The following is a 25,522-nucleotide window of genomic DNA, read 5'->3' on the forward strand; positions in this document are numbered from 1 at the left end:
GGGGGATGACATCTTCAAATATCTGAAAGGCTGTCACATGGAAAAGGGATAAAACTATTTTGCTTGACCCAAGCAATGGAAGCAAATTGCAAAGAGGAAAACTTCATCTTGATGTTAGGAAATGCTCTCCTTAAGTGGAATGGGCTGTTGCAAGAAGTGCTAGGGTCCCATTCACTGAAAATGTTTAAACAGGTTGGTTGACCATTTGGATATATTGTAGAGAAGCTTCTCTTTTGGTTAGGGGTTTGGATGGGATGGCTGAGGAGGCCCTTTGGTAAACTGAGATTCTGTGATCCTTTGAATTATAATCCCACTGGGTGACTCCTTTGTGGAGGATCTTTGGAAGAATATATGGCCCATGCTGATAGAAGGAAGTACTCACACTAATAAGATCCCAGATCCACTGAATTATTGAAGCAATTTCCATCTGATTATTTCTACTCTATTGAGATTCACAGTGTAGTGGTTAGACCACTAGACTTGCAGTCAGAAAGACCTAGGTTCAAATCCCACCTTGCACAAGTCATTCAACTTTTCTGCCCCTCAGTTTTCACATCTGTAAAATTAGGGGGTTGGACTTGATGGAGAATGGAACAAGTAGTTATCAAGCCCCTATTATGTGCCAGGCACTGTCCTAAGCACTTTACAACTATCTCATTTTATGGTATCTAGAATCCCTTATAGCTCTAAAACCATGATTCTATGAATACGGAGTCAGCCACCCACAACTTCTAACTCCCCTTAAGTTGTCATTCATTCATTCACCTAAATTTTTATTGATCTTGTTGATGTTCTCAGACTGTATCCATTAATTGACTATCCATAGAGTGAAGTGGGACTTTCCTGGTACTTGTCTGAGGTAGAGCTGGAATTCTGGTACTCCATGACAAACTGACAGGGGTTAAGGAGAAAGGCAACAGGTGGGGCTGGTCAGCAGTAGGGTAAGATGGACCCTGGGAGAGGAGAGCCAAAGCCATGGGACCCTGGGCCCCGGACCAAAAAAGAAAATGGAGGCAGCAGGAGAGCATTTGGAGGCAAGGAGGCTCTGGAGGAGACCTATTGAGAAGAAACACTTTCCCCAATGTTATCTATTCTTGGCAAACTAGAATAAAGCCCCAGTTACCCTGCTCTTGTTACAAATGTTGTCAAGGTAATATCAGCCTACATTTGGCCCCTGGGGGAGTTTAATCACAAACCTGCCTTTTTAATATTTTGATAAGTATTTCAATATTATTGGTTTTCTTTATAATCCTACATATTTTGTTTCATGCATTAAAAACATTATACTAAGAAAGGGTACATAGATTTCACGAGATTATCAATGGGTTCCATCACACAGAAAAAGTTAAGAACGCCTGGTTTAGAAGTTTTACCCTGACTCTGATCTAAGTGTCAGCAAAACTTCTTCTTCTTCTTCTTCTTCATGATCCCATTTGGGATTTTCTTGACAAAGATACTGGAGTGGTTTGCTATTGCCTTCTCCAGATCATTTTCTAGATGAGGAAAGTGAGGCAATCAGGGTTAAGTGACTTCCTCAGGGTCACACAGCTAGTAAGTGTCTAACACTTTGAACTCAGATCCTCCTGACTCCAGGGCTAATGCTCTATCCACTATGCTATCTAATTAAGAGACTTATTATTATCAATAATATTATAATGTCATCATTAATTATAATTATTATATGATTATATGTAATATTATTATTACCAATAATAATAAATGTGGCCTTGGCGTTAGAAAGACCTAGATTGGAGTCCCACCTCTGACACATGCTTTGTGACCCTGAGCAAGTCTTGTAACCTCTCAGTGTAAGAGCATACGTTTCAAACCAGGATCCAACCTGCGATGGTAGAGAGAGTTTCTATACTGGGAGCTCTCTATACTAATTAAATCACAGATCTGGACAACAAACAAATAACAACAATAAATTGATAGAGCCCTTTAAGGTTTAAAAAGCAGTTTGCTTGAAGCAATGGCATGAGGGCAGTCATTTTACTAAGGCACTAAAGAGAAAAGTGAACTGAAATAATGGACAGAAATACAGAATTTCCTAGTAACAGGCTGAGAGAACTTTAGGGCATTAATCAGTCCCGTCTTCAGAGCCCTATTCTCATCTCTGACCCCTCATGGGATGTTGAGAAGGTAGCAAATAGCTCTCAGAAGGAGGTTCAGTCCTATTGTGTCCAGAAACAATTTTTAGGTACAAAGGATTAGGGTTGGGATATTCAGACTGCTCAGGATAGTATCAGACAAAGTGATTTAGTGTAGTGAGATGAGCCCAGACTTTAGAGGCGGAGATTTCTAGGTCGAATGCCAGTTTTGCTACTTCTAACTTGATGTCAGTTAGGTCTCTGCCTCCCTTAAGCTTCAGCTTTTGCATATTCACTCAGTGTAGATAAAGCTGACAGGGCAGCTAGGTGGCAGTGGATAGATTGAAGGGCCTGGAGTCAGGAAGACTCATCGTCATGAGTTCAAATCTGGCCTCAGACACTTATTTAGCTGTGTGATCCTGGGCAAGTTGCTTACCCCTATTTGCCTTAGTTTCCTCATCTGTAACATGATTGGAGAAGGAAATAATGAACTACTCCAATATCTTTGCCAAAAAAACCCTAAATGGGGTCGAGAAGAGTCAGGTATGACTGAACAACAATATAAAGCTGGTGATTCCCTTAGCTTCTTTACCTAATCTAGGCCTGAATCATCTGGTTCAAAATTTAATTTAATTTATCTTATTAAATTTAAAAAGTGTTTTATAGCCACTATTTAGTTTTATAGGTTTATCATTATTATTTTTAATACCACAGATGCTTCCAAACATTACTTCGCCTTTATAGCACTGATCCTTTCTTCTTTTTGATTAAACCTGTGATTTTATTGGTATTGGGAAGTCCCAGTGTGGAAACTTCCCCTACCACTGGCAGTACGTGTTCGAAGCAGGCCTTGAACCCACATATTTCTGATTCAGACATCCAATGCCACTCAACCTTTCCTTCTGACCAAAAAAAAAATTTAAGCAAAACCAATGGACACAATAAATGTGATAGTCACAAAATGGAATGTTCCACACCTATAGTCTTCTACCTCTTGGTTGAGAAGAAGGAAAGGAAGTTCATTTCTCTTTTGGGCCTCTGGAGCCAAGATCAGTTCTTGTTCATCTGATTTCTGCTGCCTTTAATGTGGTCTTCATTTGCTTTGTTGTTGTTACCATTTGTATTGTTCTTCTGGTCTGCTTCCTTTGTTCTGTGGATGCACCATTTCAAAGCTGGAGCCTCTTCCTACCCACTCCCAGTCTCCCTTCTCTCTGTCCCTTTTTTGTTTTCAAAGCTTGTACATCCTTTAGCACCTCCCACCAAAGAGCTGCTGGGAAGACTGACACCAAATGAAGCCAATTAACATTTCTCACCTGTGCCTTTCCCAGCTGCTGGCTCCCCACTCTTCCCTATATTCTCCAGCTGATTTGCAGATTGGCTTCTGTCGTCTAGAGAGATGATTCTATCAAAGCTTGATCCTATCATTTTTATAATATCATGATACTTTCAGCCTACAGTAATTAAAAAAAAGCATATACACTTAATTTCTACTAAGAGTAAGGCAAGAATCATTTCATCGCTTTTGGCTTTGAAAGAGGAAGACACCAAAGAGAAAGAAGGAAGAGAGAGCCTGGGCATCTGTGCCCCATGGGGCACTCTCAAGAGCGCAAAGAGATGAGCTGGGAAGTTCTTGCTTGCAGATCTTGATCTCTGGGAAGTAAGCTGCAGGTTGTCAGCTGGAAGTGTGTGGGAAGGGAGATGAAATGGGGCTTAAAGGGAAGAGCAGGCTCCAAAGAGCTGATGATGTGGGAAGTGAGCTGAGACACATAGCATCCATCTTACTATGGCTCTGGCATTAGTGCCCGAGGGAAGCGGAGAGGTGGGAGGGAACCAGAGTTAATGGCTGGAAGATTAGGAAGGGTAGGAGGCTCTAGGAGCCTCAGAAACTGGACAGGTCCTCTGAGGAACCCAGCTTCAAGTCCCGGCTCTGACACTACTTGTATGGCCAAAGGCAAATTACTTAGCCTTTCTGGGCTTTGGTTTCCTTATCTGTAAAATGGGTTAGATGTCTTGAGATCCTTCCGGCTCTAAATCTATGAGTCTATGAATAGCTTATGGAGCTGGGGATCTTTAATCTGGAGAAGAGAAGACTAAGGGGAAATATAACAGCTGTCAAAATATCTGGAGAGCTTACTATGTATAGTAGGGCATGGACTTATTTTGTGTTGTTCCAGAGGACAGAATTAGTTCAAGTGGATAAAACAATACCTGATATGTATAGAGTCCTATAAGAAGCACTTTACATAAATCACCTCCTTGAAGCCTCTAGAGGCTGGGAAAGGATGATTGAGGTCACACAGGCAGCAAGCAGCAAAGCCAGGATTCAAATGCATTCCCTTCAGAAGTCATCCAGAAGGTCATACAGAGTGGGAGGTGGGATTTGAAGCCTGTTAACAAGCCCAGTCTTTCTGGCTCCAGGTCCAACATTCTGGCTGCTACCTCATATCAAAATGGCAGGCAGGCAGCACAGTGCTTTGCCCAGAGGAAGCACTCAGAACACGTTGGTTGGATCAAACTCAGGCAGAGTTTGTTCTGATATATTGGGGAACTTCCTAATAATTAGAGCTCTGCTGTAGGGGAATGGGTTTCCCAACACTAGGTAGGTGTTGCCTGGACCAAGAGTTGGGAAGACAAGTTCAAATCCAGCCTCAGACATTTACTAGCCCTATGACCCTGGACAAGTCACTTAATCTGTGACTGCCTCAGTTTCCTCATCTGCAAAATGGGAATAATGAATAGCACCTATCTCCTGGAGTTATTGTGAGGATAAAATGAGTTATGTTTGTAAAATGGTTTGCTAACATGATAGTACTATATAAATGCTAGTGATAGTACCACATAAATGCTAGCGATAGTACTATGTAAATGCCAGCTACTCTTATTGAGACTGGAATGTTGTAGAGGGGATACCCAAGTGGGCGGGGAAGGCCTGATGACTCCTGAGAAGACTTTCACTTTAATGTTCCGATGTTAAAGTAAAAGACCAAGGAGTCCAGGGGGAGGAGGGAATCCAGAGTGGCAAAGAGAAGGGGGGGGTGGAGTCTGAGAGGTGTGACACTAAGAGATGGAAGGTTCCAGTGAAGAAGTTAGTGGGAGAAGGCTTGAAAGTCACAGAGGGAGAGGAAGGAATTCACTGGAAATCTTGAAGAGACAGCAAGCAATACGAAGGCATCATTCTGATCAGTGCATCTCCAGCTCAAGAGTAATTAGGTTTAAACTGGAATAAGGAGGATTTTGATTAGCCAGGAAGAATTTTTTGAAAGTTTGACATTCTAATGCTGGAACAGGCTAGTCTAGCCTCCCATTTCTCAGTATTATTTGGGCCATAGGATGATAGAACCTCAGAAATCCTGTAGTCCTAGCCCCTGATTTTACTGTAAAAGTGAAGTGACTAGCCTAGAATCAGACAGATAGAAAATAGTAGCATTAGGATTTGAACTCAGATCCTCTCTCAGACAGCAAATCCAGGGCTCTTCCCTGACCTAGCCTTATTGGAAGAATAGGATTATAGTGAAAAGACAATAGAATTTTAAAACTGGGAATCACCTTAGAGATAAACTGTATTTATCCCTGCATCTTCCAGATGAGGAAACTAAGGCCTAGAAATGTATATACTGGGGTGGGGAACCTAGGTCCTTGTATGCGGCCTTTTGACTGAATCCAAGTTTTACAGAACAAATCCTTTTATTAAAGGGATTTGTTTTGTGATGTTTGGATTCAGCCAAAGGGCCACACTTGAGGACCTAGAGGGCCACATGTGGCCTCGAGGCTGAAGGTTTCCCACCCCTGGTATATTTTGTACATTTTGTTTTCCCAGTTATAATATAAACTCCCCTAGAGTGGAGATTGTTTCATTCTTTGTGCCTGAAACCTCAGCATCTAGCATAATGCCTGTTGATCAACCAATCCACAAGTATTTAATAAGTATCTACTATGTACTATTTGGGCAGCTAGATGGAGCACCAGGCCTGGAGTCAGGAAGACTCATTTTCCTGAGATCAAACCCAGCCTCAGACCCTTACTAGCTGTGTGACCCAGGGCAAGTCAATTAACCCTGTTTGCCTCAGTTTCCTCATCTGTAGAATGAGCTAGAGAAGGAAATGGTGAACCACTCCAGTATCATTGTCAAGAAAACCCCAAATGGGATCAGGAAGAGTCAGACATGACAGAACAACACGAATTTTAACACTTTGATAGAGCCTTGAATTTAAAAATGGAGAACTTGAGTTTAATTTTCAGCTCCATCAGCTAGCTACGTATGTGATCTTAGGGAAGTGTTTGCAATCAGCAAAAAGTGAAGTGACTTCTATTAGAATGTAAACTCTTAGAGAGTAGGGATTGTTTATTTCCAGTGTCTAGCAGTGCCTAATGGGCGATTATAGAAGCACGTGGTACATTTTTTATTGTTTGGTCATTTCAGTCATGTTTGACATTTCATGATCCCATTTGGGTTAACTCAGTAAGTTTCTGAAGTGGATTTGAACTCAGGAAGATGAATCTTCCTGACTCCAGGCCCAGCACTCTGTGCACTATAGCGCCACCTAAAATACAACTTCTTAGATTCCTCAGTTTCAGTCAAAATGCAGCTCACATCACCTTCTACATGAAGCCTTTACTGACCCCCTTAAGATGCTAACAACCCCCCAAAATGCCCTGTATTTATTGTGTGTGCATGTGTGTGTTGTGTGTGGGAGGGGGTTGTCTGTCCTCTCCCTCCATCCGCCTATCACACAACAGAATGTAAGTTCCCTGAGGGCAGGGTCTGTTTTGCTTCTGCCTTTGTATCTTTATCACCTAGAACAGTTCCTGGCACAGGCAGCTACTTAATAAGTGTTTGTTAATTGGCTGTTAGTGTATCATATTTGTTTTCATACTTCCTATGTGACATGGCACTGTGCTGAATATTGGGGATATGTGAAAAAGCAAAAACAGCCCTTGGCTTCAAGGAGCTTATATTCTAAGGGGAAGAGAGGGGTGGAGCTGCCTCCAGAATGAGCACGTTTGTGTTGACTGGTGGACTGATGGTGAACCTTTGGTCATCCTGACTAGGTTGTATGCAGCCCCAAAGCAGATACAATGCTTTTGATTTTTCTTCTTCCACCCCCCCCCCCACCACTTCCCCCCAACCAGGACTGGATATACAGTAGTTGCCCAACAAATGCTTGTTGATTGACTATTTCTGTCTTTCAGACTTGACTTGGGAATTTTTTGTCCCGACTGACCCGCCGAGGACCTAAGGGAAGTGTGACTTCTACCCGGCTCCTCAGAGAGACTCCAGTTCTTTGCGGCACTGCTGTGTCTAACCTACTAGAAGGAAACATCCATAGGCTGAAGTGTCTTCGTAGACAAGGTCTCCTGGCTTGATGAAAGGGGGGAGGAATGGAGAGGTTTCAGCACTTCTTAGGAAGAATGAGACCCATTGCTCGGCACTTTTGGCTCGGCAGATGTGTCGCGGGTTGCCATGGTTACCGGCCTAACAATAACTGAGCCGGATCTGATGTTCCCCACACCCCGCCCCAGCCTTCCCACCAGTTACTGAGCTGCCACCTGGGAGGGCGCTCCCTTCTCCCTTGGGAACACAGAGTCTAAGGGGAATCGGTGGGAGGCAAAACCTGCTACCCGAGAGGGTAGTGAGGGGGAGTTCTTCCTCAAAAGCACTTATAAAGAGGCAGGAGAGGTCTTAGAGGTTAACTAGATGATTTTACAGAATAGCAAACTTGAGGTTCTAAGAAAGCAAGTGACTTGGCCAATGTCACCCAGCTAGTGAGTGGTGCAGTTAGGATCCGAGTCCAGGTCCTCTAGACTCCAGAGGCAGGACCTGAGTCCTTGTCATTAGAAAAGAAGCTCCCTGAAGGCAGGGGTTCTTTTTGGTTTTTCACATAATCCCACCCCTTAGCACAATGACTAGCAACACAGTTAGCCCTTCATAAATAGTTGTTGATTGACTGATTATATTGGTGCTGCTTTTTTCTTCAGTTAGTAACTGGTTACAGATTTAACTCAAGCATCCTAACTGCTGGAGAGGCAGCCTGACATAGTGGAGAGAGACCCTTCCAATGAGCTGGGAAGTCTGGGGTTCAGGTCCTTCTTCTGACACATTCAGGCTTTGTCACTCTGGGTAAGTCATTTAACCTCTCAATGCCCCAGGCCACTCTCCAAGACTGTGGCTTACAGAGCCCATGCTGCTCTGCACTGATACAGTGAGTTTTCTATACTGATGAAATCACTCGGTCTGGTCCATTTCAATGGCATATATGTGCTGGGAATGGTTTTTGGGGACCCCTAGGAAACAGTTTCTTGATACACAATGGACAGCAGGAATTAAAAATAAGTTAGATCTACAAAGGACCCCCAGAAGTCACTTCTTATGCACAGACAGGAAAAGCATTTTTCAACCATTCATTCATTAGCAAATATTTACTGAAAACTCTAGATGTTATGAGCGATCCAGAAAGAAACGACTGAATCCCTGTCCTCAAGGACCTTACAGTCTACTTGGGAAGATAAAGATAAGATTGTATCCAAGTAACTGTAATAGTAAGAACATGTTAAATGTATAAGAGAGATATAAAGAGGGGGTTCTGAGAATTCAGAGGAAGGAAAGCTACTTTTAGACTGGAAGGATCAGGAAAAGAATTGGAACCAGCTTCTGATGGTATGATGGGTAGCCTTTCAACAGCTAGAGATGGTGATGGGAGAAAGGAAGGACATTTTGTGCATGGGGATATTCAGAGCAAATGCACAATGAAAGAGAATGGGTGGAGTTTAGGAAAAGGGAGTAATTTGAGATAAGGTTGGATAGGTAGGTAGAGGCCATATTGTTGAGGGCCTAAAATGCCAAGCTAAGAAGTCTGGGCTTAACTTGGTATGCGATAGGAAACCGTCTGAGGGTTTTGAGTAGGGTAGCTAATAGGATCAATATTTATTAACTTACATGCAGGGTACATCATACAAAATGCCAGGCTGGACAAATAAAAAACTGGAATTAAGGCTGCTGAGAGAAATATCAACCATCTCAGATATGCAGATGATACCACTCTGATGGCAGAAAGAAGAATTAAGAAGCCTCTTGATGAGGGTGAAAGAAGAGAGTGTAAAAGATTGTTTGAAGCTTAACATAGGAAAAAAAAACAACTAAAATCATGGAAGTGGTCTCATCATTTCCTGGCCAGAAATGGAAGCAGTGTCGGATTTTACATTCTTGGGCTCAAAGATCACGGCAGCTATGACATTAAAAGATGCTTGCACCTTAGAAGGAAAGCTATGGCAATTCTGGACAGCATAGTATAAACAGAAACATCGCCTTGCCAACAAAGGTCTATAGAGTTAAAGCTATGGTTTTTCCAGTAGCAATCAGTGCATGTCTGTGAGAGTTGGACTGTAAGGAAAGCTGAGCACTGCAGAATCAACGCTTTCAAATTGTGCTGGAGAAGACCTTTGAGAGTCCCTTAGACAGCAAGGAGATCAAATCAGTTAATACTTAAAGAAATTAATTCAGACTATTCATTGAAAGGTCAAATAGTGCAGCAGAAGCTCAAATACTTGGACCACAAAATGAGAAGACAGGACTCATTGGAAAAGCTCCTGATGTTGGGAAAGATGGAAGGCAAAAGGAGAAAGGGACGGTGGATAGATAGTGTCATGGAAGCAATGAACATGAACGTGGACAAACTTTGGGAGATAGAGAGGACGGAGGGGCCTGGAATGCTGTGATCTGAAGTGTCGAATAAGACTGAACAACAACAACACCCCTGCAAGCTGGCTCAAGGATTAGCTGGAGTGAAGAAAAGACCAGCCAGGAAAACCAGTGAGGAGGGTATTGAAATCAGCACCAGAGGTAACAAGGGCCTAGATATGGCTGGTGGCACTGAGGTAGGGATGGACGTCAGGATATTCAAGGTGAAGCCAGAATCCCAGCCCTGTCTTCTGCCAAGTGTTGAACCTTCCTTGATCTTCCTCATTTAATCCCATAGCATCATGTATTTGTCACACACACTTGTTATATTCTAATTTTCCTTGTTTGTGTACTTGTCTCATTATCCTTACTTATATACCATTAGCTCTTCCAGGGCAGGGACTTTTTCTTAAGGGGCAGTGTGGTCACAGAGAATCACAGAATTTGAGTATTGGAAGGGAGTTCAGAAGCCATCTAGTCCAGGCCACAAATAAAGAGAATCCCCACTATAACACCCCAACAAGGGGTCAGTGGAAAGAGTCGTGGATTTAGGGTCAAAGGACCTGGGTATGGTTCTGGCTCAGCTGCTTCCTACCTGCATTAATGACTCTGGATAAGCCAGTTAAGCAACTTGAGCTTCAGTTTCCTCATCTGTAAAATGAAGGGGTTGGACTAGATGACCTTAAGAGTCTGTTCCCTGAGGCAGCTAGTGGCACAATGTGTATGGCCAGGAGTCAGGAAGACCTGAGTTCAAATTTGACCTGAGACGTTTACTAGCCACGTGATCCTGGGTAAATCACTTGACCGCTGGCTGCCTCAGTTTCTCAAACTGTAAAATGGGGATAATAATAATACCTACCTCCTAGGGTTATTGTGAGAATCAAATGAGATAATATTTGTAAAGCACAGTGCCTGACATATAACATTAATAAATGCTTGTTTTCTTCCTTCCCTCCCTCCTTCCCTCCCTCCTTCCTTCCTTCCTTCCTTCCTTTCTTCCTTCCTTCCTTCCTTCCTTCCTTCCTCCTTCTTCTCTCCCTCCCTTCTTCTTTCCTTCCTTCCTCCCTCCTTACTGGGAGTTTCCTATACCAAAGCAATCACAAGTCCAATAAAGAACAAAACAAAACAACTAGCATGTACCTTATGGGGTTGTTGTGAAGATCAAGAGAGATGCAAAGTTTATTGTAGCATGATTCAAACCAAGGTCTTCCTGACTCCAAGGCTGGCTCTTTTTCTAAACCGCTGCCTCTCATTAGAGGTCAAATCAAATCAAAAAACATTTATGAAGTGGCACTAGGGACACAAAGAAATAGCTAGGATTTATGTAGCCCTTTAAGGTTTTAAAAGTGATTTACAAAATACTATCTCATTTTATCTTCACAATAATCCTGGAAAGTCAGTAGTATTATCACCCCCATTTTACAGATAAGGAAACTGAGATAAGTGGCGGTCAAGTGACTTGCCCAGGGTCATACAGCTAGTGAGTGTCTGAGGCTGGATTTGAACTCAGGTCTTCCTAACTCTTGGTCCAGTGCTCTCCATTCTCTCAAGGAGCATGCATTCTAATGGGGGAGACAATACGTAAATAACTAGTACACACAATGTATAGATAGTGAAAATAAAAAGTCATCTTAAAGAGAAGGCATTGCAGCTTGGAGGACCAGGAAAGGCCTCCTGTAGAAGGAGGAAGGAGCCCAAAGAAGCCAGGAGTCTGAGGTGAAGAGGGAGAACATTGTAGGCACGTTGGACAGCCAGTACAAAGATGTCAAGATAGGAGACAGAGTTTCATGTTCAAGAAACAAGTCGGCCAGTATCACTGGATCATAGTCTTTGTGGAGGGGAATAAAATTCAACCAGTCAGCCAACTGGCATTTGTTAAGTCCCTTCTGAGCCCTGGGGATACAAAGAAAAAAAAAAGACAAAACTGTCCCTGCTCTCAAGTCTAATGGTGGAGACAACATGCAAACAACTGTGTACAAACAAGCTATTTGTTGTTGTTCTTGTTCAATCGTGTCTGACTCTTCGTGAGCCCATTTGGAGTTTTCTTGGCAAAGATCCTGGAGTAGTTTGCCATTTCCTTCTCCAGTTCATTCTACAAATGAAGAAAGTGAGGCTAACAGGGTTAAGTGACCTACCCAGGGTCGCACAGCTAGTAAGTGTTTGAGGCTGGATTTGAACTCAGGTCTTCCTGACTACAGGCCATACTTTTTATCCACTGTGCCACCTAGCTGCCCAGACAAACAACCTATATATGGGATAAATTGGGGATAGTTTCAGAGAGAAGGGATTAAGATTATGGAATGATAAGAGCCTTGAGGCAGGGATGTCAGCTAGAAGGTTATTGCAAAGTCTGGGGGAGAGGTGGTGAGAGATTGAACTATGGTGGTGATTGCGTGAGTGGAAAGGAGAGGAGTTATATGTGATATATATAGTGAGGAGGTCAAAGCAACACTATGTGGTGATGGATTGGAGATGTAAATTGAGTGAGAGTGTCGGAGTCAAGGATGATACCAAGGTGGTGAATCTTGGTGACTAGAAGGATGGTGAGTATAGTTGACAGCAATGGGGAAGCTCAGAGAGGGAGAGGGGGGTGGTTTGGGGGAACGAGAATAACTTTTGTTTTGAACATGTTGAATTTGAGTTCCCTCTGGGACATCTGGTTCTAGATGTTAAAAATGCACTAGTTGATAATACATGACATCAGCTCTGTAGTTCTAGGAATCATCTGCATAGAGATGATAATGGAATCCATGGGAGTCCATGAGATCACCAAGTTGGGCAGTATGGAGAGAAAAGAGAAGAGGTTTCAGGACAGAGCCTTGGGGGACACCCATGGTTGGTGGACATGACATGGAGGAGAAATATGCAAAGGAAACTGATTGCTTAGGAAGGAAGAGAACTGAGAGAACAGAGCCATGGAAGGACAGAGAAGTGAGCACATGATCAACAGCGTCAAAGCCTGCAGAGAGTTCAGGGAAGATGAAGACTGACAGAAGGCCATTGGATTTGGCAGTTAAGAGGTCACTGGTAACTTTGTCCAGTGAAGTTTTCATTGAATGATGAGGTCAAAAGCTGGACTGGAGAGGAGAGTGAGAGAAGAGAGAATGTAGATAGCTTTCTCAAAGAGTTTAGCAGAGAAGAGATACAGGACAACAACTGTTGGGTACGGTAGGAGGGTTTTTTAAGCATGGGAGAAACATGGGTGTATTTTTAGGCAACAAAGAAGGATCCAGTCATTCTTTGTTAATAATAATAATAATGATGATGATGATAATAACAATAACTAGCATGTGTACAGTGCCTACTATGGTGTCAGGCACTGTACTAACCACTTTACAAATATTACTTATTTGATCCTCACAGCAACCCTTTGAGGTAGGTGTTTTTATTATTCCCATTTTACAGTTCAAAGGTCAAGTGATTTGCCCAGGGCCAAATCCAATTTCTTTCTCTTTCTTTCTTTCTTTCTTTCTTTCTTTCTTTCTTTCTTTCTTTCTTTCTTTCTTCCTTCCTTCCTTTCTTTTTTGAGTGAGGCAATTGGGGCTAAGTGACTTGCCCAGAGTCACACAGCTAGTGAGTGTTATGTGTTTGAGGTCAGATTTGAACTCAGCTCCTCCTGACTCCAGGGCCAGTGCTCCATCCACAACACCTAGCTGCCTCTCAAATTCAATTTCATGGCAGGTAGTGATAGCCTTCTGCGAAGCTCCAGGGGGCTGTTCCATCAGGCAAGAACTGGAGGAGGAAGGTAGCCTACTGTTTTGCCTGAGTTGGAGAAGGCCCCGGGGGGTTAGGGGTGAGGTAGAGGAGGTCTTGTCCTGGGACAGATTGACACTGGAGCCCCTGGAAGCAGGGAGGTAAGAGGGCTCTGTCTGGGGAGGACCAAGCACTGGGATCTGGAAGGTGGTGCCTTGTCCTGGAGCCCTGACCAGGTCAGCAGTTGAAGAGGAGATGTGGGGAGATTCCAGGAGATGGATGCCCAGGTTTTGTCTCTTTTGCTTTCTGTCATTATGATGTGAGGAGGTCCTGTTTTGTGGGAGCAAGGCAGGAAGGCCCTTCAGAGGAATAACTCTGAATGGGGTTTAGATTTAGGAACAGATTAGTAGTTGCCGATGAAACCAGGCTATGTTGGCCATAGGATCATAGATTTAGGGCTGAAAGGGACTTCAGAGATCATTTACCCTAAACCCCATCATTTATTTTGCAGATAAGGAAACTGAGTCTGAAAAGTGAAGACTTTCTCAAGTATACACAAGTATTAAATAAGAAAACCAAGATCCAAACTCAGGCCCTGTGACTTCAAACCCAGCATTCCTTATGCTGCACTGAGATGATTTTCAGTAATCCTTCTCTCTTTTGGCTCCTTCACTAGTGAGGGTTCAACACTGTCTAACCCTGAGCTACTAGCTCCCCTATTCTGCCCTAATTAAAATGAAGATCCTAAAGGACTGCTGTCAGGCACCAGGGAATAAGCAATGGTTATGTAGTCAGAGTATCTGAGTTCAGATTCTTCCTTTGACACTACCAGGGTAACCTTAACCTCTGTGGTCCTCAGTTTCCTCCTATGCAAAATGAGGGATTGGACCAGATGGCCCCTGGGGACCCTTCTGGCTCTAAATCTTTGATACTCTGCTCCTGTGAACTGAGAGTATGTATCATCCTGGTAGGTGCAGCCAGACACTTCCTTACTCATAATTTCTAGATATGAAGCTTGGGGAATCAGGGATCCAGCACCTGACCCTGAAGTAATGGCTTCTTGTTTGTGAAACCGGGTCAGTTTTTCTTCTACTCCTTCCCTCCCCCTCCTCAGGATCCTTATCTCCTCCCTGTTGCTGCCCATAGCAACAGCTCTGGCACCTTGCTGTGAGGGACTGATGCCTGCAATCTGGGTCCAGGGCCTCCCTCCCAGTTGGGGAGATAGATCCTCTTCCAGGCGTTGAAGAGTGGGCAGGTGGGTGGGCAAAGGGCCCTGGTGGAAGGGGAGGAAATGTCCCCACTCTAGGGCAAGGATAATCGTAAGGTTAGAGCCAAACCAGTGGTGCCTGAGGGTGGTTGGTAGGGAGGTAGAGACTGTCTGCTTCTTACTAGCTTAACCTCCTGCCCCCTCCATCTCGCTTCAGAGCTGCGTTTGCTCAGAACTACCATTTGTAGGGGGTGAGTGGGGGTGGATAGGAGTGGGTGGGATTGAGAGGGTGGCTAAATCAGGAGCTATGGTCTCAGGGATCCAGTTGGTGGAAGGACTCTACCTTTTGCCTTGGGGTTCATGTTTGCCTGAGGGGATGAGTTAAATAGGGGGGTAGCTTCCTCACCTCCTCACAACCCTGCTGCTGCCCCTCCCCAGGGGCTCTTCCCTACTCCACCCAGCATTTATACCCTATATTCAAAACCAAATCTCCTGCCTCATCCTTAGAGGAAGGGTTCCTAGGTGTGCCAGGCCTTGAGGAGTTGGAGGGCCACCTACCCCTGTATGCAGGCGTGGGTGTCCTGAAAGGGAGAAGGGGTCGGAGTGGTTAACTTAGCGTTCAGTTTTTGGGCGTGAGTGTGAAGGGTGCTGTGCAGTGTGGGGAAGGGGTGGGGGGGGTGAGGGTCCACCCACGAGTGTGCAGTGGGACTGTGGATCCACAGGGGTGCTGGCCTCCTCGAGGGTGACTGTGGGTGGGGGGGAGGGTCCTGCCGGCAGGGCAGAGGGAGGGGTGGGTCCACGCTGGGAGCATTTCCCCGCGTGTGTGTTCCGCAGGGAGGAGGAGTGGGGTGGGTCCACGCTGTGCTGTGTGCGGGTCCCCGCGTGCGTGGTGTCTGTGTGTGTGGGGGGGTGCCGCGCAGGGGAGAGGGAGGGGCCGGTCCACGGCGTGTGCGGCAGAGCCCCGCGCCTCCTCCCGCGTGTAGGTGTGTGGCACACACGCAGCGAGCAGATCTCGCGTTGCGCTGCCCAGAGCCAGCCCCCCAGCCTCCGGCCCCCCGCCTGGAGCGGAGGTGTCACTCTCTGCCCGCGCTGCTGCTGCTGCTGCTTCTGCCGCCGCCGCCGCCGCTGCGGGGCTAAGTCGGAGACCGAGACCGAACCTGAGTCCGAGTCCGAGCTCGAGCCTGAACAGCTTGACGGCTACACCGCGCCTCCCCCAGAGCCCTGCGCCGCCACCGCCGCCGAGAGCCTGAGCCCAGAGCGCGCAGCACGGGAAGCGGCAGCTCTCAGAGCCTTCTCCGCGGCCGCAGCTATGGCTACAACCGTGACCTGCACCCGCTTTACCGACGAGTACCAGCTCTATGAAGATATTGGCAAGTAAGAATCCAGGCGGCGCCGCTCTGGGGGAGGGCTGCAGGGGCAGTCGAGGGGAGAAGGCAGGGCTACGGCCATGTCCGCGAGTCGGGGTGTGGGGGGCTGCGCCAGCCCTGCGGGAGAAGGAAGCCCATGCCTTCAGTGCCCCCCCCCGTCCCCTCTGTTCCCCCACAAGGAAGCGCCCAGGGTCTGTCTTCATCTGTGTCTGTGCGTGCTTGCATGTGTCGCTGTGGGGTGTGTGTGGGGGGCACAGGGGGCAGAGGGTATCTATGTGCCGAGGCTTGGGGCCAGGGGCGGGGGGCGCATTGCGGGCCCCGTGCACCTCCCAGTTCTTTGCGAGCTCCCTGGCGTCCCAGGGCCAGGCTGACAGCGTGGCTCCTTGGGTACGGCTGCTGCGGTGACAGTGGCGGTAGCATGGCCACAGTCTTCTTGGTCCCCTGTTCCTTCACTGCCCCTCCCCCGCTGTCTCTCTCCCTCTCCAGCCCTGGCAGCTCCACTCTGGGCGCCCGGGGCTTATTAGGGGCGTAGGGGCGTGGGGGCGGCGGGGGCGGGTGCAGGTGCCTCCCGAGCAGCATGCAGACGTGACGCATTTTGCAAAGGGGAGGACCGAGGGCTGGAACTGGAGGGGGGTTGGGAGAGGGGGTTGTTCAGTGGCAAGCGGCCGACCCCCCGCGACAGCCCCGGCCTGCCCAGCTTCCCTGCCCATAGCTGCTATGGCGGTGCGGTCGGGAAGCTCCTGGGGCGAGGGCTGCGGCTGGGCTTCCCCAGCGCTCAGCGCCTTTGCGGAGAGGAGATTGCCCCAGTCGAGTCGGGGTGGGACTAGGGGTTGAGGTTTAGGGGCGGCACTCCGCCCGCCAGGCTGTCCCGGCCATGTGCTGGCACACCGCTTTGCTGCCTTCTGCATCTCCAGAAGCCGGCAGGGGTTTGGGTGGAGATGCCCAAAGAAGGCCCGCCCATTCTCCTGGGGGGGGAGGGCGGGGGAGGAAGCGGCTTCGGGCTGGGGTGGGGGAGGGGGTGTACAAACCAACTGGGTGTGAGTGGTAGCCGGGGCGGGGGGGGGGGGGGGAAGAAACTTCAGGGTTCTGAACGCCCCCTCCCCCATGCCCTGAGGCTATGAATCCTTAAGCCTGTACTCTTTAGCCCCCTCCACTGAGACCAGTAGGGAGGGATGTGATATGTGTGTGAGTGTAAAGCCCTTCCATGAGGTTTGGTCTTTTGCTCAATTTACTCCTTACAAGGTCCTGATTCCCTTGTCTCTCATTCCTATGCTTCCTCTGGGAAGTCCTGGAGATCAGGGAGGGGAGGATTTTGGACAGAGTGCCTGTAGCTTTTGGGTGAGGTTCTACCGAGTGCCTGGAGGCCGGCTTAAGGAGAAGTTTTCCTGCCGAACACCTGCTAGGAAGAGGAGACAGAAGCTGTAGGAGGGTGTGCAGGCCTTAGAATGCCAGCGGCTCTCCTCTCAAAGCAGTTCTGTTTTCAGGGCCTACAGGTTGAAACCAGCAGAGAGCCTGGTTTGTGAAATTTCTTTTGTGGGAAGGTGTGCAACCTCATCTACTAGTATTCCTGTAATGGTTGATAGGGGCAGAGTTAACCCAGGAATAAAGACGTAGCTTTTCTTTCTTTGGCTGGCTCTCCTTATTTCCCATATCCTGAGGCTTCCAGGCTGGGCTTCCCAGGGGGTCTAGCATCTCTATAACATACTGCTCTAGTGAGATAGGATTTCAAGACAAGTAGAAGTACTTAGTATCTTCTGTGGGCAGGGAACCCTTGGTGGCACTCTGGTACCAAGTTAAGGAAGTAGCAGTAGAATTGAGAGGGTGGGGAGTAAGAGGGCAAAAGACCTGGGTTCTAATCCAGGTTTTGCCATAAGCTAACTGTGTGCTTTTGGGTAAGTCCTCTCTTCTTTAGGTTTCACTTTTCCTCATCTGTAAAACCAAGAAAACACACAAGGTAATTTCTAATGTTTTATCTGCCTCTATCTCTGATTATCATGGCTTTGGACTCAGGTGGAAGTGGGTTGGGAAAGGCAACCAATTTCCCTTTGCTCTGGGGCCATTGAAACTCTGGGAAACTTTTTATCTACTCACCTGATTCCTTAGTCCACATTTTCTTCTCTCCAAGAATTTCTTACTCACTACTAACTGAAAATCTCTTGAGAACTCTAAGCCCTGGCCTTTCTGTGGGGGCCTGGAGGGGCAGTCTGAGGGGATTTCCTGATCTCCTCACTCTTATCAAGCCCCCTTAGAATCCTGTAGCTCATCTCCTCCATGAATCTCCCTCTTTAATCCCCCAAGTTAGAAATGATCTTATTCACTCTTCAGCGCCCCTACTTTGCTTCCATTGCCCAGATATGCTTAATGAGGTATTATTTTGTTATATAAATACTTTTGTCTGTGTCATAACCCTCTGCTAGACTGTGAGCTCCATGAGGGTAGGGCCTCTCTTTTCCCAAACTTTGTGTCTCTCATATGTGTCTAGTTATGTGCTCAGTGTCCAGTGGTACTTAATATATGTTTATTTCATTGAAGGAGAGGTAGTGTGGTGTAGCTGATAGAGAGTTGACTTCAGAGTGAAGAAGGCTTGGGTTCAAGTTCTGGGTCAGTTGAATGCTATCCTTGTGACCAAAAGTGGGCAAGTCATTGAACTCAGTGCACTAGGCACCTGTCTAAGGTTATGACCCTGTATGTTGCAGAGCTGGCGCCAATCTGAATTAGTAAAGGGAGTTCACTGGGAGTTTCCTATGCCAGTGAAATCACAAGTCTGGACCAAAAAGTCAACACTTCATTGAATTGGAGGCTGTAAGCAATGTTTCTGTGAAGTGGGTAGGAACTTTGGTTAGGAGAACAGTGCTTACTTGCAACAAATATCACTGACAAGTAGATTTCAGAATCTGAAATCTGGGAGAAGGGGAGAAGAGTTGGTAAGATGACTGGAATAGCTGAATCTTGAGTGGAACATGGGGGAGGGGCATGCTAGTATCTTCTGAATTGACCATAAGCTCCATGAGGGCAGGCACCATGTGTCATCTAAGCTTTATTTTTCATCCTGCTGATAAGTATTAAGTTAAATTGGATGGCTGAGTGGGTAAACCATCCTGGCCCACACATTCTTTCTGACTTTGTTGGTTTGAGACCAAACTGGAGCACTTCTCTTGAAAATACTTTGGGGTCAGTCTTCAGGTGAAGGTGCCTGGGAGGCCTGTAGTTCAGCTCTCAGGTTGTGGGCTCTTCTGGGTTACCCTAGCCACCAGCTGTCACCTTTATTCAGGCCTCTGGCATCACTCAGTCCCTGAATAGAGATGAATATGTAGGATCATCAGTTCCTAGAACCAGAGGATTGCACCCTGAGAACTAAAGGGAACGAGAGAGGCTATCTTGTCCAACCTTCTCATTTTATTGAAGAGGAAACTGAGTTCCAGAGAAGGGAAGTTACTTGCCCAAAGTCAAACAGATTGTAAGCAGCTTTTCTTTCTTCTCTTAGGGTTCCCCATGTGTTGTATTCTGAGTCAATATGACCATGACCTTGGAAGTCCATTCTTGCTTTCTTGGGATAATATGGCAGAAGGTATTAGAGGAAACGATTGCTAGGATATTTAATAGCATGCTTCAGTTTTATGTGAACTTGGGCAAGGCTATGACCCTGTAGGTCCCATTAATTTCCTAAGTGGTAAAAGGACACAGAGGGTGAGGAGTCAAACCCATAGAGCAAGTCAAGAGATGCCATTGAATACCATTGAGTTCAATCCCAAAGGGATCAGAGGCATGAAAGCTGTGGAATTGGGAAGCATGATAGGATACTCCTGGAATGACATTGGGCTCCCAAGGCCAGGTATGTATTCCCAGGAGTGTGAGACAGAGAGAATGGTAGGAGAAGCCTGGTGCAGAACTGTTTACGTTTTGGGAAAATGGGACCAGGGAATGATTTGAGAACAGCTTTCTCTCCATCTCTGGCCCCTTACTGTGATTTCTAAACCCTTGGACAATCTAATTAGGCTAATTTACATGCACCTGTGTGAAGGAGAAGCTGTCCTTTCTTGCCACCATTGGAGACTCACAGAGTGTTAGAGCTGGAAGGCTCCTTAGAGATCATCTGGCCCAGCCCCCTCCTTTTTACATCAAATCTGGGGAGAGCTGCCACTCAGGTATCCAGAGCAGCTCAGAACTAGATGAGGATAGAGCTTCGAAACCAGGGCTCTTCTGACCAGGCTCCTTGCCCAGTCCTTGGAGAATGATAACAGTGATAAGAGAGAATCTGAGACTTAGGAACAACCACTCTACCGTTCATGGATGATCCCTGATAGCCAAGAGAAGGCGACAGCCAGAGGCCATTGACTTGGTTGGAACTTAGATGTAGATCAGTGAAGGCTCTTTAAATTGAGAAGGCTGAGCAGGCCAATCAGAGCTAACCCACCTTAAAAGGCAGCAGCTCTTGATGGCCTCTGGCTTCTGTTGCAGCAACTGTTGCTATAGACCTTTTTGGGGATCTGATGCATTAGCGTTTCAGCTGTGGATCCAAAGAGATAATATTTGTAAGGTGCTTAGCATAGTGCCTGGCACGTGGCACTGCATCAGCCCCATCCTGTGGTTTCCTGGTGCTACCCTTTAGGGAAAAGAGACCAAAATACAGGTGGTAGTAATAACTGACTTTTATATTGTGCTTTGAAATTTATAGATTGCTTTACATTCCCTATCTTATTTGAGCTTCACAATTAGCTTGTAAGGTGTTATTATTATCTTTATTTTATAGATGGAAGAAACTGAGGCTCAGAGATATTAAGGTGACATGCCCTGGATTATATAATTACTAAGTGTAAATTAGTTACAACAGAACATTTATTCCCTTTGGGCATGGACTTTTTCATTTTTGTCTTTTATCCCGAAGGGCCTAGTACAGTGCTTGGTTCAGAGTAGGTATATACTTCTAAGCTTTTTGAATTGAATTGGATTAAATTGTCTAAGGCAGAATTTCAACCCAGGTCTTTCAGACTCCAAGGTTAGTACTCTATTTACTCCATCAGGTTACTTCGAAAATGGACTTAGTCACTTACTTTGTGACCTTGAACAAGTCATATAATGTCTCTGGGTTTCAGCTTTCTGAGGGTAATAATGCATTCTCCCTGTTATGGGGTTCTTGTGAAGAAAGCACTTCTTAACCTTAGAGCACTATAGAAATTATTATTATTATTATTATTATTATTATTATTATTATTATCATCTTGGCCTCTAGGAGGACCGAGTCTAAGCATCTTCCTTAAATAATCTCACCCTTGCTATCTTGATTCATGGTGAATGCAGACTCCCCAGTCTGCTCTACATGCTCAGTCCTTTTTGACCCAGATTGGTGACCTTGAGACTGTCCCTCTCAGCCAACAACATTGGCCTGCTGGCCTAGGCATAGCATACAATTCCTGTTACATGGATGAGCCATATCCGCTTCCAAAGGTCCTTGTATCCATGGTGTCTACTGGCCCAATGGCCCCTTTTTTGCTTTTCTATGAATTTCTCATGATCAGCCAATTCCTACCCTGTATGGAGGTTTCAGAGCTGCCGTTGGTAGAGAGAAAAAGGGAAGAAGGGAAATGGGGACACAGGACTTTCCTTCTGAGTCCACGATATCCCCCTTTAACCATTTGTATTTGTTATAGAACCATTGCATCATGTTTAAACAGCATTTCAAGGTCTGAAGGAAATGTTACTTACATTCCTTCATTTGATCTTTACAATAACCCCTGAGAGGTAGGTGCTCTTATTAATTCCATTTTACTGATATGGAAACTGAGGCTTTACGGGTTTGCTCAGCAACAGTGGGCAGAGTCCCTGACTGGGCAGGAGGAGCTTAGGCCAAGCTCTGTCACCTTCTCCACTAGGTAATCAATCAGCTAATCAATATGTACTTATGTGCTTTTATTAGGTGGCCAGCAGTCTCCACCTTGTCGGATGCCTATTCCAGTTTAAGTGAGCAATCAGTGCTTAAGTATCTATTAATATCACCCAGGATTGGCACTGTTGAGACATAGATGGAAATAAGTCTCTGCCCTCAAGAAGCATGTTGTCTAGAAGTGGGGATGAGGCATATATATAAATAACTGCAATAAATAAACAAAATATGTAAATAACACAAAATGCACAATAACTGTAACAAACACAAATAGCAGTAATAAATAAATAAAATACACAATAATAACTGTAATAAATGAATACACAATAATGATAATAAATAAAATATATAACTGTGATAAGCAAATAAATAAAATATGTAATGGTAATTGTAACAAATAAAATACATACATAACTGTAATAAACTCCCAGAGGACAGGAGCTGTCTAATTTTGTCTGTGCATCCCTAGCTCCTAAATGTTTTCTGATTGCAGTCACTTGCCCAAGATCACACAGGTAGCAGAGAGGGAATTGGAACCCACCTTCCCTGTTTCCACATCCAAGCTCTGAATGAAGTGTTGAAACACAGCTTCTTAGAATCCCTGATTGCCTTCAATGTTCAGTTTAAGTATTAATTTCTATAAAGTTTTTTTCCTGATACTAACCCCTTCTACCCAGGTGTAGAACCTTGTATAGGGTATCTCAAAAATCTCGCTGCTGCACTAAGACTTTGGGGACACCTTGTGTATTTTGTGTATGTATTTATATAAGTACATATTGTACACCCCTTCTCTTCCCCCAAACCCCGTCCCTTCGCTAGAATGTGAGCTCCTTGAAGTTGGCCTTTGTATCCCTAGCACCTAAGACAGTGCCTGGCACAGAGTAGGAGGTGCATCGATTTTGTGGATTGATTGATAATACAATCCAGAATACAAATGCTTGGAAAAGACCCAACAGTGATTTGAGAAATGCAAGTAGGGAGAGGTTGCTTGGAGCTTGGGGTGGGTCAAGGAAGGCTATATGGATAAACCAACCCCAGAAGTGGGCCTTGGGGCCTGCTAGGGTCACAGGCTAGAGGCCATTCAGTCCAGTCCCCTCTTTTTTCTTTTTCTTTTTTAAACAAAGGAGGACCCTCAGGATCAGACTTGTCCAAGGTAACACCATTAGTATGTGGAATGTGCCAAATATACAGGATACAAGGACTGTCCCTCTCAGCCAACAACATTGGCCTGCTGGCCTAGGCATAGCATACAATCCCTGTTACGTGGATGAGCCATATCTGCTTCCAAAGGTCCAAATATACAGGGGCAGGCAAGAGTAAGGTGAGACCAAGGAATAGCTAGAATTCTCGTTTGGTTCCAGTTCCAGGCTAGAACGAAGAGTCTGAGAAAGAGAATAGTCCAAATGAGGCTGGAAAGGTGTCTGGAGATGTCATGGAAGGCTGTGAATGTCAGACTATATTTTATTTGGTAAGCCATGGGGAGATACTGAAGGTTTTTAAGAAGAGAAGCAACACAATCAGGATGTGATACATCATTATAAAGAATGAATTTTGAAGAGAGGTGAGGCTGGAGGCAGAGAGGGCAATTAGGAGGCCATTACAAGTTTCCAGGCAGGAGGTAATAGAGGCCCAAGCACGTAGCACTGGAGTAGGAAGGATGAGAGAGGTTACTTGCCCAAGATCACACAGATGGTGGAGCCTGGACTTAGGTCATAGTATCCTGGGACTGGAAGGTCCTTATAAAAGTTGTTGAGTCCAACCTGTTATAGATAAAGGAACCTAAGGCACTGAGAGGTGAAATATCTTGTCCAAGGTCAATTAAGCTAATTAAGTAGCTGTGGCGGGATTCAAACTAAGGTTCCATGACTCCAGATCTTTTTACCTTACCAATTTTTTTTTTGTCTCTGTACCCCCATGCTGTCTGAATCTGCCAGTGAGAGAAAGGATTTCGAAGGAGTATATCACAGAGAAGATGACAAAAGGGATATGTAGATGCATATAGTGTTGTTGTTCAGTTGTGTCCAACTCTTCATGACCCATTTGGGATTTTCTTGGCAAAGAGTCTGGGGTGGTTTGCCATTTCCTTCTCCAGTTCATTTTACAGATGAGGAAACTGAGGTACACAGAGTGAATTGATTTGCTCAAGGTCACACAGCTAGTAAGTGTCTGAGGCCAGATTTGAACACTGGTCTTCCTGACTCCAGGCCAGGTACTCTATCTACTTCACCACCTAATGCCTTGGATACATATATTGGGGAAGAAAATAGAAGAGGGGAGAAGAAGTAATGTTCTGATCCCACTGGGGCACTTCCTATTCATCGAAGGGCACGTGGTTGCCCGGCTGCTTCTGCATGTGACTCAGGGGCTAGCTGTTTGATTGTCTTGGTCCCATTCCTCCCTGAGTCTGATGGATGATGAGTCCATACCCCATCTGCAGAAGGAGGTGGCTGGGGCTTTAAATCGGGCCCTGCAAGATTTGTTCCTGGGTTGAGATTGCTATGATATGATGGCAAGTTTAATTGCTATGGCATTTTGACATTTATAAGGTGCTTTCCTTGGAAAAAAACCGAACAAAACTTGTGAGATAGCTACCACTCAAATCAACCAGCAAGCATTTATTAAATACCTACTGTGTGTCAGCTACTGGGCTAGATGCTGGGGTTGCCAGTACAAAGAATGAAAACATCTCTGTTTTCAAGGAGCTTACATCCTATTTGGGGAGATGGTGTGTGTGTGTGTGTGGTGTGTGTGTGTGTGTGTGTGTGTGTGTGTGTGTGTGTGTCCTCACTCATGCACATGTGGAATAAATACAAAATAAATAATAGGCAGTGCAAACATGGTTATCCCTGTTTTGCAGATGGGGAAACTAAGGCTCAGAGAGGTTTAAATGATGTGCTCGTGCTCACCCAGGAGATGGTGCACGGCCAGCAGCCTCGTTGGCCCACTGCCATCGATAGGGCTTTTTAAGTACACAGTTGTCATGTGCGTTGTGGCCTCAGGTGGATGGAACCCAAGTTTATTTAAAGCTCCAGCCACTGGCCACAAGTCCAGCCCTCCTTGAGTGCTCTTGGTCTTGAAGAGAGGAGCCAGTGACTGCAGGGCCCTCCGTCCTTCCCAACAGGAGGCTTGCCCTCATTGCCTCACTAGCCCTGAATACCATTTCTATTTTTGTCATGGAATCAATGGCTATATTTTAAAGCAGTCTCCAAGCCCTGGTGGCTCCACATCAGCCTGTAACTAGGCCCGCCAAAAGGTGACGACTTCTTTATGCTGGAAGTGGGGGTGGAGGGTGATGGCAGATCTTCCCCCTGGGCTGGCTCTTCTCTGTCCAACTGTGAAGCAGCTGTTGGGCTGGGGGTGGGGGAGTGGGTGGGAGCGGGGTGGGGGTGAGGATGGGAGCTGCTTCTTAAGAGGATTCTCTTTTACCTTTGTCTAGCTTTCCAGTCTGCCTGTCTTTCTGACTGGAATGCTAGGGGCTTAAATAGTTCTCAATGAGGGGCAGAGATATCTCCCTCAGAGATATTGCAGGAAGATTCCAAAGGCAGGATACATTGGAAAAAGGGCAGGATTTGGAAATCAGAAGGCTACATTCCAACCCCAGCTTTGTCC

The 25,522-nt window shown here is 45.7% G+C and overlaps 1 protein-coding gene across 17 annotated transcripts in view; it reads left to right on the top strand.

Moving 5' to 3' along the window:
• The first annotated feature begins 15,638 nt into the window (after positions 1-15,638).
• The window catches only part of CAMK2B (calcium/calmodulin dependent protein kinase II beta), a 309,659-nt gene continuing 299,775 nt past the window's right edge, over positions 15,639-25,522 (top strand). For 9 of the 17 annotated variants that reach the window (XM_020984059.2, XM_020984065.2, XM_020984060.2 and 6 more), the window contains exon 1: positions 15,639-16,039. In XM_020984059.2, coding sequence (XP_020839718.1) covers positions 15,975-16,039 — 65 coding nt within the window. In that variant the 5' untranslated portion in view covers positions 15,639-15,974. The remainder of the gene's footprint in view (positions 16,040-25,522) is intronic. The other 8 variants (XM_020984067.2, XM_020984069.2, XM_020984072.2 and 5 more) reach the window with 2 other exon arrangements.

The sequence above is a fragment of the Phascolarctos cinereus genome, unplaced genomic scaffold, assembly GCF_003287225.1.
Source record: "Phascolarctos cinereus isolate Bilbo 61053 unplaced genomic scaffold, phaCin_HiC Scaffold_2;HRSCAF=192, whole genome shotgun sequence".
Lineage (NCBI taxonomy): Eukaryota > Metazoa > Chordata > Mammalia > Diprotodontia > Phascolarctidae > Phascolarctos > Phascolarctos cinereus.